This window comes from Pteropus medius, unplaced genomic scaffold (genome assembly GCF_902729225.1).
Source record: "Pteropus medius unplaced genomic scaffold, Ma_sr-lr_union100, whole genome shotgun sequence".
NCBI lineage: Eukaryota > Metazoa > Chordata > Mammalia > Chiroptera > Pteropodidae > Pteropus > Pteropus medius.
In genome coordinates this window covers 23,948,885-23,962,834 of record NW_024351730.1, presented here as the reverse complement: position 1 = coordinate 23,962,834, position 13,950 = coordinate 23,948,885, and the positions used below count along the sequence as shown (strand labels likewise).

The 13,950-nt window shown below is 33.1% G+C and overlaps 1 protein-coding gene across 3 annotated transcripts in view; it reads left to right on the top strand.

Annotated features, from left to right (window-relative positions):
- The window catches only part of CDKL2 (cyclin dependent kinase like 2), a 30,489-nt gene that overhangs the window by 7,974 nt on the left and 8,565 nt on the right, over positions 1-13,950 (top strand). For all 3 annotated transcript variants that reach the window (XM_039845467.1, XM_039845468.1, XM_039845469.1), the window contains 8 exons: positions 685-879; positions 2,788-2,966; positions 4,054-4,166; positions 5,289-5,428; positions 7,248-7,336; positions 9,201-9,336; positions 10,119-10,417; positions 11,005-11,098. In XM_039845467.1, coding sequence (XP_039701401.1) covers positions 685-879; positions 2,788-2,966; positions 4,054-4,166; positions 5,289-5,428; positions 7,248-7,336; positions 9,201-9,336; positions 10,119-10,417; positions 11,005-11,098 — 1,245 coding nt within the window. The remainder of the gene's footprint in view (positions 1-684; positions 880-2,787; positions 2,967-4,053; positions 4,167-5,288; positions 5,429-7,247; positions 7,337-9,200; positions 9,337-10,118; positions 10,418-11,004; positions 11,099-13,950) is intronic.

Below are 13,950 nucleotides of genomic sequence, written 5' to 3'. Positions count from 1 at the left end.
TTCCTTTCAACTTTTTATTGACATATAATATACATCTAGAAATGTGTATATATCATAAGAATATCACTATGTAACTGCCATCTAAATCAAGAAAGAGAACAGTAAAAAAAAAAAACCAGAAACCCCAAACCCCACCACCACCACCCATGCCTTCTCCAGCTACTACTGCCTTCCTCCTTTACTCAGGTCACAAATATCCTGATTGCAATCAGCATAAGTTAGTTTTGTTTTCTGGAACCTTGTTCCCATTATATCAAAGAAGGTTTGGGTTGTTTTGTTTTTTGGTTTTTCCTTTTCAGGGTTTGTTACCAACTTTGGAGAGCTCCGCTCTGCCAGCTTTGTGGCCACAGATGATCTCTTGGTATCTTCCTATACTCCTGTTTGACCTTGACTACATTGGATAGTTTTACCTCATTTGTTGTGAGTAGGGGGTCATAGGTCCTACTTAGTTTCATCAAAGATGGAGCTACTTTTTTTCCCCCCATTGGCTTTATTGTGTTCTCTGAGTGGGGAACAGAGCAGTATGGTTTTTATCTATAATTTAAAAGCCAGAATATACTTTTATAATTATACCATTTCTGTATTTTATTTATATATTTTTCTTGTGCTAAGATATATTTTAGATTGTTATTAATTGCTAATCATTTGCTCCTGTAAAAACTAATTTTGCATTTTTTATAACAGCAACTGAGGCACGAAAATTTGGTGAATCTGTTGGAAGTGTGTAAGAAAAAAAAACGATGGTACCTAGTCTTTGAGTTTGTTGACCATACAATTCTTGATGACTTGGAACTCTTTCCAAATGGACTAGACTACCAACTAGTTCAAAAGTATTTATTTCAGATTATTAATGGAATAGGATTTTGTCACAGTCACAATGTAAGTATTTAGTTTTAATAATTATTTTGATTAACTCTCCAGATATCAGTCATTTAATTTAATGAGATACTTGTATAAAGTTTGGACTAATAAAGTCATAGAAATGAACTTTGTTACTTTGATATTGCCAGTTTTCATGTGCCATAATACGTGTATTCTTTCCCCCAACATTTTATTATGAAAAATTTAGGCCATCCTGAAGAGTTGAAAGAGTGTACAGTGAATACATATATCTACCACTGGATTCTGTACTTTTTAACGTTTTGCTATATTTGTTTTATGACATATTTATTCATCTATTCATCTACTTACCTATCTATTAATGTCTTATTTATTTATACATTTGAAGGTAAATTGCAGACATCAGTACACTTCAACTCTAAACACGTCAGCTATGCGTATCAAGTAGAGTTTAATATATGTTTGCTATTTTTTGGAGGTAACATTTACTGAATGAAATGCAGAAATTTTAAGTGATGAGTTTTGATGAAATGCATACACTCAAAAATCCATGTATATGTTAGTTCAGATTCTCTTGCCTGTTGTGAAGTATGAAAATCCCTACTCTTACCCCGTTGTCTATCACAATAATTTTATATTCTTCGAGTATCATATGAAAGCACCACTAGGTAAAATGACACAATGTATAAAATGAGTAACTCAACACATTGATTCTGCCACTTTTATAAAATATTTTTTTGTGTGTGATTATAAAAGTAATATATGCTAATGGTAGGTGTGGGGCTGGCCCTGTGACCTTGCCATGGATGTCTAGGATGTAGGAGAAATTGGTAGCCTTTAGCAATAGCAGATTGCCATTTAGGATGCTGTCCTCTGAAACAGTTTAAAAATATATATACTTAAAAATTTTTCAAAATACAGTTTACTTGTGTTAGAGAATTAGGTATAATGATTTTTTTGCCTAGCTCTAGAATTTTTACCCTCTTTACAATCCTGATTGCTTGAATAATGCCTCTGCTTCAGTACTCAGCAATCTACCTAAAAGCCCCTTTGCCTAAAACTAAACTACTAATTATTCAATCGAACTAACTTTTCTAGACTTTTCCATTTTTGGTCATGAAACCATCATTCTTATAGATTCCCAGCTTTAAATAAAATATCCGAGATTACTTCCTAAATTCTGTTGATTTCTTGATTTAAAATATTTCTGAACTATATATATCTCTTCCTTTCCATTTCTTTGAGCATCAGCCTAATTTAGGCCGTTATTATCTCATAGTTGTCCCACTGCTCTTCTCCCTGCCTCTAGTCCCTCTCTCTGATTTAGCTTATGTATGGCCAACATCTTCTTTAAATATCTTATTAGTCATGCCACTTCCATGGTTTCCCATGGCCTTGACACAAGCTCAGACTTCTCAGGCTGGCAGTTGAGGCATCCTTCCTCCTTAGTACATAACCTCTACTCTAGAAATAACATTTCCCCAGAGTCTCCTGATCCATTCCCATCTTCACTCTTGCTCTCCTTGTTACCTTCACTTGGATTTCCCTTTCATTTCTATATTTATCCAGGTCATACTTAGTATTGAAGGCAATCTTACCTCTTTCATAAAAATTTTCCTTGACTACCCAATCTTCAATGATAGCTTTACTCTCTTAGTCCTGAGAGCAGTTACGAACAGAATAATTGATTTGGTAGTTCATATATATATCATCCAGTATCTTTGATTATTTAAGTAAAATTTCAAGCATAAATGTTATTTCTTTCCTGGCTAGATTTTAGGTTCTTTAAAGCCAGGGATAATTTTATATGCTTTTATCTGTATTCATTAAAAGTACAAAAACAGAGCCTTGCATATGGCAGGTGCTCAAAAAGTAATTAATTTGCTTGACTTGAAGTGCCAGTGTATGTCATACTTTGTTTTGTTTTTTATTTTTTATTTGTCTTAGATTATACACAGAGATATCAAGCCAGAAAATATATTAGTATCCCAGTCTGGCGTTGTGAAGTTATGTGATTTTGGATTTGCACGGACACTGGCAGCTCCTGGGGAGGCTTATACTGATTATGTGGCAACCCGGTGGTACAGAGCTCCAGAACTATTGGTTGGTGATGTCAAGTATGGCAAGTAAGTCATTACAAAGTGTGTGCGGGGGTGGGGGGGAGGGTGGATTTAATATGTTTCTGATATAAAAGATTCTCCTAACACTGGAAGGGAATTTCGAGTTTAGGGAACTTTGCAAAATGATTCATAATTTTTGGTGCTTCCCCTTTGATCATTCTTGTGAAATAAGTTGAGGTGAGTATACTTATTTTAAAGGTAGAGAAATCAAGCTGAGCAAGTTGTCTGTTTTTTTACAGTGGGTTGGAAGTAGATATGCTATTTTTAACTTATAAAGAGAGATAACATTTATTTGATAAGTCTGATACTGTTGGAATGAGGAGAAGTGGAGAGGGCAAGGGGAGTAGAAATAATTGAATAAAATATTTTTAAAACACAAATTGTCTTCCTAAATGAATTCTTAAAATAAGAAGGGATTGTAACTTTTACTGCTTTTATAGAAATCTTTCTAAAATATTTTCTGCACATTCTCTGTTTTCAGAGTACACGTCATTTAATATTTTCTTGATTACTCGGAGTTCTCATTTTACTGCCGTACTGTAACTTTTGTAACATTTTATAATTCAGCTATGATCTTTAGCAATTTCAAGGTAGTTGTCCCTATGCTAATGATGCCAGCATATTCCTTAAGATCTGTGACTTATTATTAAGATAGTTTTCTATTTTTTCCCTGTTAATTTTCAGTTCTCCCTGTTGTTATGTATGTGTTGTCCCAGTGACACCTTCCTTCTGCAGTTTTCAGTGTCTAGTTAAATAGACTGATCAACCTGGTTAGAATTATGTGTAAACAAAGGATGAATAGGCTCCGAATGGAAACCCAAAAGGTTTATTTTCAGAATAAAGTACATATAATAAATGTTTTGACTTTTTAGAAGTCTTTTCCCTCTATGTCACATGATTGAATTTCTGGAAATCTGACTTACATAAAATTGGGATTTAGTACTTTAAGTTTATAAAGGAATATATTTTTATGGATAATTTAAGGCTCATTACTACTATTCTCAATACCTAGAATACTAAATAGTAATATACAGAACAGATTTAGTCATGGTAAACGTATTACATGCCAGATTTTACACCACATTTCTTTTAGGGCTGTTGATGTGTGGGCCATCGGCTGTCTGGTAACTGAAATGCTCATGGGGGAACCCCTTTTTCCTGGAGATTCTGATATTGATCAGCTATATCATATTATGATGTGTTTAGGTAAGATTATATACCCGCATTTTAAATTTTAGAGTTTTTTCCCCATTTGTTTTTTATGTGTATTGATTTCACAAAGTAGGGAGTAAATAGGAAAACTTCAGATATATATTTATTCATTCTCAGTCTGGCTTTGGTCTATGTGACATGTGGTCTTAATTATGCCCTTACCCCACTACCACTCCACTTCCCCCTAAAAAAAAGATCAAAGGTTACACATTTTTCTCTGCACTTTTGCATTTAATAAATAACATGTAGAGAGGACGCAAATGATCACTTATTACCCTTAGGTCAACAAGCATTTGGTGTAATATGACTATACCCTCATGCTCACCTTCAGTCTGGGGGACAGAGACTTCCAAGGTAGTTTTAACCTTGCTGCGGACATGACTTTCGTTGTTAGTACTTTGGATGGAAGAATTTCAAAGCTAGACTATCAAAGTCTTCTTACATTTATTGAAATACCAACTTCATGTTGGGAGATGGAGCTTGCAAAATGGAAACAATGGTAAGATACTAGGGGGTTATTTAACTATTGGATTTTAAGTTTCCAGGTTAGAAATTCAATAAAAAATATAAGTTTCTTACAGCAGAATTTTCTTACAAGTTTTATACTCCATTAAATATTAAGGTTGAGAATAAAGTTAAAAGTGCTCAAATCAGACCTTAGACATAGGTTGACCAAAAATTAAATTCTTAAATGGTAGAACTGATTTATCTGCTTAGATTCTGACCACATGGCTATTACTATTTTCATTGTTTTGGTCAGCACTTTTATGTTTTGTTGTTAGAAATGAAGTGCCGGTACGTATATTTAAAAAATCATAAAATGTTCTTTACCTCTCCTTTTCCTGTACTCCTTTGTGTCTTCAGTTCTGTGTATACTGGCGTGTGAACTTTTCTAAATGAGTATGTTGAGATAAGAGCGTTAATTTCTTGAGCTGCCTTTGTCAAAACCACTATAAAGACTGCCAGGTGCCACCACAGTAAGAGTACTATATTTGGTGGATTTTGCCTGCTGAGAGAGCCCCAGCTCTGTAAGCTGTATCCCACTCTTTGCTCTACTCCACATTACCTATCAATATGATGTATAATGACAGAGATGTGTGTTTTTCTTATGTCCAGGTAATCTAATTCCAAGGCATCAGGAACTGTTTTATAAAAATCCTGCATTTGCTGGAGTAAGGTTGCCCGAAATCAAGGAAATGGAACCTCTTGAAAGACGCTATCCCAAACTCTCTGAAGTTGTGATAGATTTAACAAAAGTAATCATTCATACTTCTTTCACTTTCTGACAGGGAATTTGTATTACAGAGACTTGGCTTTCTCTTCTTTTTTTCTTAGTTGATCTTTCAGGTCAATAATTTTAATTTTTATTTTAATGATTTTAATTTTTCTACATTAAGAAAGAGTTTAAATGATTTCGTGTATGTGTGGGAGGGAGAACTTCAGAGATAAAGCCCTGAAATTTTCACTTAAGAAACCATTTAGCGTTATTGAGCATGTTTTAAGTGTGAAAACATTCTCATAATATGTTTTTAATGTTTAAAATGCAAGACTTGTTTAAGTGGAAAAGAGAAGTAGGATAAGAAAATAAAAAGGTTAGACAAGTAGGGAAATAAAGCATAGAGCATAGGATCATGACCTATGGAGTGAGGGGCTTTTGCTTAGCCACTGGATTTGCTGAAGATAATTTACAAATAGTCATCACCTTTGCCTTGTATTTGATTGAGGAAGATATTAGGGAGGTTCTCAATGGATCAAATTATCTCTAAAATTAGACATTGGAATTATATATTAGCTCAAAAAATTCTTATTAGTGGTATTTCTAAGACACCAGGAGCACATAACATTTATCCAAGGTATTTTTTTGCTTTTTTAGTTATTTAAATCAATAAAAAAGTTTAGTAATCTTATAACTAATTATAATAAGTTCTTAGAATAGTACTTTTCTACTTTTCTACATAATCTAACAAATGCAAATATTTTTCATTGAGGCCAGCTTTATTATCTGTCTATAAAAGATTTAAAGGGAATAATAATAAAAATATTGCCAAACTTATGTCCCTTATAGTAGACTCATATAACTTTCAAAATATTTTCTTATAGAAATTTCTAACATAGAAAAAAAGGTAGAAAGAGTAGCAGTATAACGAACCCTCACATACTTGTCATCTAGCTTCAACAATGAACAACCTTTTGACAATCTTCGTTCAACTATCTACATCTTATTTAACTTTTTGGGGGGAATATTTTGAAGTGAATCACAGATATTATATTTTTTCATTTATAAAGACCTTAATTATCTGTAGAACTTTTTCTGTTCATTTAAAGCTACTTATTGAGTCTCTCTCTCTCTCTTTTTTTTACTGGCATTGAATGGTTCCAATTAATCAGAACAAGACTTGCATTATAATAACATCATCTATGTAAAGATTCTAGCACAATAATAAGCACAGGTTCTTTCTCTTCCATTCTGCAAGGGCTTTAAATTTTAAAAATTTACAATAATTCCTTAATATCATACAACATCTCACCAATGCTCAAAGTTTCGTTGATTTTCTCATAATTTCTTTTTCATAGTTTGAATTAGGATTCACATGAAGTCTGCATGTCAAGCAATTGGTTGATATGTCTTTTAAGATTATTAATTTATAAGCTCTTATTCATCTCTTTCTTTTTTGTTTAAACCATGCCATTTGTTTGTTGAAGAAAGTAGTTGTTCATCCCTTAGAATTTCCCACATAGTATAGTTTAATATGTTCTTCTGTGTCCTGTATTTCTTACCAGTTCATAGTGGAGCTAGAGCTTGATCAGAATCAGGTTGATTTTTTTGGCAGTACTACTTCATAAGAGTTTGTATATTTCCGTCTAGAGATACTGAATATCTATCTGGTGGTCTTTCTTTTTGTGATATTGGCAATCATTGGTGGTCATTGTCTAGATTTATGCTTTATTTTTTTTTATCATTTATTATAGATGTTTTAAATTCATAGACTATGAAAAGGTATTTTCTATATTTAGAAATTTAAATATAGACAATTAAAAAAATATATAAGTTGTATGTATTCTTTGGTTTTTCAGAAATGCTTACATATTGATCCAGACAAAAGACCCTTCTGTGCTGAGCTCTTGCACCATGATTTCTTTCATATGGATGGATTTGCTGAGAGGTATAGTACTAACTCATGTTTTCCATTTCACACCAAACTAGAGTTAAAATAAGGCCTCTATAACAGTAACAAACAGTATTTCTCTTATTTCTCTACCTAGCTACTTTTACATGATCTCAAATATTTACCAATAACAGAATTCACAGGAGTGGTCCCCTGCATTCACTAAATCAGGGATCTTGGTTTTCATGAAGCAGGCATTTCATGCCTTTCTTTCTGTCTTCCTGTGGTGACATCTACCACTCAGGTCATTGATCTCTATGTTTCTACTAGCTGTGTGATACCATCATCTTGGATACTGATGAATTTGCAAAGGTGCCATCTTCTGTTGTTGCCAAACTCACAACACACACAGTCCTATGACATTGCTGACACTGCTGATGTGTTGGAGACTTTGATGTGCCAAACCAGTGGGTGCCAGAGCTGCTGGCATATTCTCTTGTGCTGTTTGAGCTGCTGGCATCAGGGCAGCTGATGAAACAAAAGATAGAAAGATGAGAGGCAATGACATTGCTTTATATTTTTGCAAATCTGTTTAATATCTAGCTTAGTAAAAGATACCTGGATTCTCATATTTGTCTCTGCATTCAATTAGTGGTTTTATGTTGTTTTGGTTGAAATATATGAAGAAACCCTGGCCTAACAAAAATATGTTGTTGGAAAATGGAAGAGTATTTTAATAGCCCTTTTAGGGAATTGTGGGCATTCTTCTTTGATTCTATCCCCAAAACTTTGAAACTATGCTAAAACTCGGCATTGGTAGTTTCTTAAAGGTTATTTGCATTGTAGAATCTGAGACCATATCAATGAACTTTTTTTACCCTTTTACATTAAAATCCATTTCTCTGTCTCACACTTTGAATAGATCTTTTACCAGTTTATACTTTTGTGACATCATACATTAGTCATTTGGCAAAAATTGTTTTGCTAAGTTATGCAGATCTTTAAAATATTGACATATTTCATTATATAATATCAAAAAGCCACATTCTCTCTCATTGAAAAAGTCTTTAAGTTTTGGGAATCTGCTAAGCTCTAAGTAGTGGATACAAGTTTAACAGAATTCTGATTTGCCATAAAAATTTGAATTTAAGCATTCACACAAATATTATCAATCGTTTTCCTTGAAGTAACAAGCACCTTTTTGTTCATTATTTAAAAAGAAAATTTCTGCCAAATACCCTAAGTCTGAATAACCATAGTTTTTCTGTCAGTCTTTCTTTCAAGTAAAAATGTTCCATGAAAAAAGTAGCTAGTTTAAGATTGTATCTCAATCAATCAGGTGCTTTTCTTAAGACAAGCATTTCCCTTCGGTTTGCATCAGAGGTGCTTTTTGCATATTTCAATTTTGTCACGTCGAATATAAAAAAAAGACGTGTTCAAGGGTTTACATTTAATAAAATTAATACTTTTTACTGCTTCAATTGAGAACATACTTAAACAAAACTGCCATTCCCCACTCCTCCCCCTATTTTTTTTTTTACCTGAGAATGTGTGGCTATGAAGAATAAAATAGCTGCTAGTACAGTTTGGTGCCACTGCTTCAGTTCTTGGTAAGATGCCTACAGTTTTACCCATCATTGCTTTTAGATCATCAGTGCAAATGCTAACACGATGAAAAAGAAGTCATCTTATTAGGATAAGAATAGCTTTGACCCTGCGAACCTCCTGAAAGGTTCTCAGGGATTCCCGGGGGTCTGCAGAATGCCTTTTGAGAACTGCTAATCTAGGTCATAATTTTTCTGATTTTAAATAACATAGTCTAGTTTAACACTCAATTTTTAAAAATCTTGAAAACCAATTTTTTTCTACATTTATCTTTCTCATAAAGTTTTATTTTATTGACAAATGTATTTTTATATAGGTTTTCTCAGGAACTACAGTTAAAAGTACAGAAAGATGCCAGAAATATTTCTTTATCTAAAAAATCCCAGAACAGAAAGAAGGAAAAAGAAAAAGATGACTCCTTAAGTGAGGAGAGAAAAACACTTGTGGTACAGGTAAATGTCCATATTCTAATGAGTGTATTAAAATTTAAATTTAATATATCCATAAGTTTTTGGAGGAAAAAAACGAAGATTAAAAAAATTTCTGAGTGGTGAACAAGTTCACTTTTAGCTTCGTTGTAAAAATGTATCTTCTTTATAGATATTACTTATTTTAAAAATCTTAACATATCATATATTGAGTGCCTACTATACAGTAGAGCTTGTCAGGAAATCACATACATTCAAGAACATTTAGACATGCATGTGCATACCCACATACCAATATATGGACACAGACACATGTGTACACCATTTTTTCCCTTAAATGATACTAGAGAAAACTATAAGTTTTAGAATTTTATGTAAAGTAAAGCATTTTAAAATTGAGATTTGTGTATTTAATTTATTCAGAATCTATTCCCATTTTCTTAAGTGAACCAAAAGAGGCAACTTCTCAATTTTGCGTTTCCTGGCTCTAAATATATAAGAACAAAAGTGGGCATGCTTGATTCCTTTTCCATGTTTCTTCCCACTGCAATATGTATAAATTCGATATATGTATAAATCATACAAATTTGATATATATCAGAGCTAATGTGAATTGCATTTCCATTCAAAGGAAATATCTGACTAAAAATCTCAGGTTTAATTTTAATTCCATAGTAGAATGAAAAAGAACAGGGGTACAAAAAGATATCTCTGGAATTCTGTTGTAGTTGACAATTACTTTATAGGAAGAGGCGATTCATTCTCCTCAGATCATTAATGTTAATAACATTTTTATTAATGGTCAGGATACCAATGCTGATCCCCAAATTAAGGATTCTAAAGTATTTAAAATAAAAGGATCAAAAATCGATGGAGAAAAAATTGAAAAAATCAGTCGAACTTCAAATGCCAGTTGTCTCCATGACAACGGGACAAGCCACATCAAAACAGTGCCTTCATCCAGCCTCAGAGATTGCAGCAATGGCAGCATGGACCATACAAGAAATCCAGGCATGGCAATTCCCCCACTTACACACAATCTTTCTGCAGTAGCTTCCAATATTAGTTCTGGAATGGGGACTATCCCAGGAGTTCAGAGCTACAGGTATGAATTTGGAAGATAAGAACAAAACATTGTTTAAAGGTATATTTGCAAATTTTAAGTGATTGTCAATTTAGCCCTATTGTGTTACTCTCAGGCTTCTGGATGCTATTCATTCTTGTCAGGTTGCTGTTTCAAAAGGCTTTTTGGCCTATGTGTTAGAAATTGTTAGCATTTGGTCAAAAAATTTAGCCTGAGTTCTAAGAAAGTAGAGTAGTATTGTTTAAGATGAGAATCTACAGCTATTTAGTCTATAACATGAAAGGAGGTTGTCATCATAAAAGAGATCATTGGTTTTGAAGGTCTGTTGTTGCATGGTATGGCTGTGGGCATTTAGTGGTACAAAGAAGCTTCTTTTGGGAATTTTGCTGAAAGGAAGGTAATTTATTTGGTTGGAGTTGGGGACTGGGTGGAAGGCATGAGTATAGTGGTAAAGGACAACGTTTTACCAGATCTATGTGCGTAGTATATTTAAGGATAGGAATTAAATTCTGATTAAACTGCATGTCATTTGATGCTATCATTTAGTTTTGTGCTTGAGAAATAGTTACTGCTGGTTCTAACTTGAATTTTTCTTGTTGTTGTTACAGAGTGGATGAGAAAACCAAGAAGTATTGTATTCCATTTGTTAAACCAAATAAACATTCTCCATCAGGCATTTATAATATTAATGTAACCACATCAGTAAGTAAACTGTTCTCACTGGTAGAAGACCAAGCATAAGTCATTTCTAGACTTTGATTCACATTACATATGATAGTGAAGAACAGAATTTTATTTGGCAACATCATAAATGAAACATAAGGTTTCATTTATGATGTTGCCAGCAATATATGGCAATATATCTTCCCAGCCTATCATAACCATAAAAGTGAAAGTCTTAAAGTTTAAATAAGTTTTATAAAGTATTATAAGTCTAGAAGTTTAAATATAAGATGTTATTAAAATGGCATCTGTTTTATTTCTTTAGGTAACAGTAAATTTTTTTAACCTTATGCTTGGTGATCAGTTCTTTTAGAGGAGAAGATTGTCTTATCTCACTAACACCAGATTTGTGGTGAAAGTACTCTGTTTCTTCATTTAAGAAATATTTATTGATTATCTATTAGGTATAAGATACTGGAAATGAATAAATCAATCTTTCTCTTCTAGCTCATGGTCTAATAGAAGATCAGCAAATTAAAACATAGTGTCAGATTGTAATGGTTGAAGCCTGTACAAGGTTCATGTCTTCTGAAGGTTCAGAGGAGCATTATTATGCTCAACATAGCTGTCAAAATGCTTCTTTTTAAAGTTAAGTTAAATCATTGTCACTCTTCTAATCAAAACCCTCCATTGGCTTCTCATATCTGAGTAAAGAGTGAAGTCCTCACAGGGTCTTTAAGTCCCTAAATGACTCACTCCCCGTTCTCTCTATCCCACCTCCAGCTACTCTCATTCTTGATCAATCTATTCCGACCACACTGATTTCCTTGTTATTCCTGGAATAGGGCCAGACATGTTCCCATAATTGGGCTTTTGCACTTGTTATTTCCTCTGCTTTAGAAATTCTTTCCCCAGGTAATCCAAGAAATTTGCTTTTTCTCCTCCTCGGCTTACATGAAATCTTATTACGAGGTCTTCCCTAGTATTATAACTCATTTTGTCTCCCATTACTCTCTGTCCCTTCTCCTTGCTTAATTTTTTTCCATTACATATTACTGACATCCTCTGTATCCTCTTATTTATATATTGTCTGTCTCCTCCACTACAACGTAAGCTTCCAAGGTGAGGATTTGTGCTTCTCCTCACTGCTCTGCCCCACATCTTAGAGCAGCGTCTAGCACATTGAAGTTGCTTAAAAAATGTGAATGAATTCTTCTGCCAGGGGAAGGGAGGTATGAATATATTCCCAGAAGAGCATTTTTCTCACAAATTTCCCTTCTCTACCTTTTTCATTACCCTCGAAGCTGGAAAAAATAGCCTTCTTTTCATGTCTCTCATGATTTGGACATCATATTTGTTTTTTCTTTTAATTTTTCTTAGTCTACAATTTCTGTACCCATAGTGCTCTCCTTTTCAATATACCTTACCTTTTGATTTCTTTGTGGATATTTTGTGTTTTACATTCCTGGTCTGCTTTGGAAGATTATTTTGCTCAGCAAGGCTTTTCAAAGTAGCTGGCTCAATACAGTTTTGCTGGAATCGATATTAGCCTTCTTTCAGGCATTACATAAACAGCGCTGGCTGGTGATTTTAGATCTTATTTCTGTTTATCCTACTTTGGAACAGGCAATCAAGAAAGGAGGTAAAGATTAGTGGGGAGAAAACCCACTGGAATCTTTTCTTAATGAAAATTAATGGAGGCAGAGCTAAAGCTAAACTTTCTTCAACTTTTAAGTTGAAAAGGAATACTCTTCTCCCATGCTTCATGCCCTAATTTTGAGATGTGAATAAATACATTATTAACATCTCTGATGTATTTTACTTATCATTCTTTGAATGTGTAAATCTAATCGTTTGAACTTATAATCTTATTATTTTTTTATACTTGCAGATAGCTTTTTTGGACTAATTATTTTATTTTGTAGCTGATTTGAACTTAGAGCCTTAGCACTTATTCTATTAAAAGAATAAATGGAAACATCCAAAAGAAAAAAAAAAAAAAAAAAAGAAAGAAAGAAATTCAAAAGCTCACTTCAAGACTTCTGAAGACTTTCTGGAAGGCAGAGTGGCATAATTCACAGAATATTAAACTTGAGCCATTAAGGAACCTCAGTGGCTTAATGCTGTCATTATATGTCTCTGTGTGTATTTCATTTCATATATATATATATATATATATAATGTATATATATACATTATATGTATATATATAATGTATATACACATACATATACATGATTTCATTTTACATATGCAGCTTTTCTTTGAACAAATCATACAATCTTTCTATGCATCATGTGTTTTGAAAATGTGGATAGAATATAGAGTTTCTGTCATTCTCAAATGAAACAGATTGGAAGAATGTCAAAGTAATAAAGGTACAGAATTCAAGTGATATACTATTCTTCACTTTATTATTTTTTTCAGAGTTTACCAACTATGAAGTAATAATACTAAGAAATATTTAGAAAATAATCAAAGTTATAATTCTTTATTTGATAAACTGTGTTCCTAAGAGATAGTATCATGCATTAACTCTGAGGAGCATGACAGGACAAATATTTTAAAAATTTGTAACATCACTATATTAGGAAAGCAAAAAAACAAGCAAAGAAATGTGATATACATGACAAGATGAACTATTCAAAATCAAGGTGGACAGTAGCACTTCATAGGTCTTCATAATACAGCATAGCTATATGCTGAAGAGCTCAGCAAGTGTCATAAAGCTTGACCTTGCTGGCCAGAAGGACCAGGACAGTGATGCCCATCTTTTAACCTTCTGCTGCTTGCCAGGACTTACACCGTTGGGAGAGGGAGACGTAGAAACTCATAGCAACCAAATAATCCACTTGTTAACAATTTAAAATAATTTACTGAGGAAGAGATTT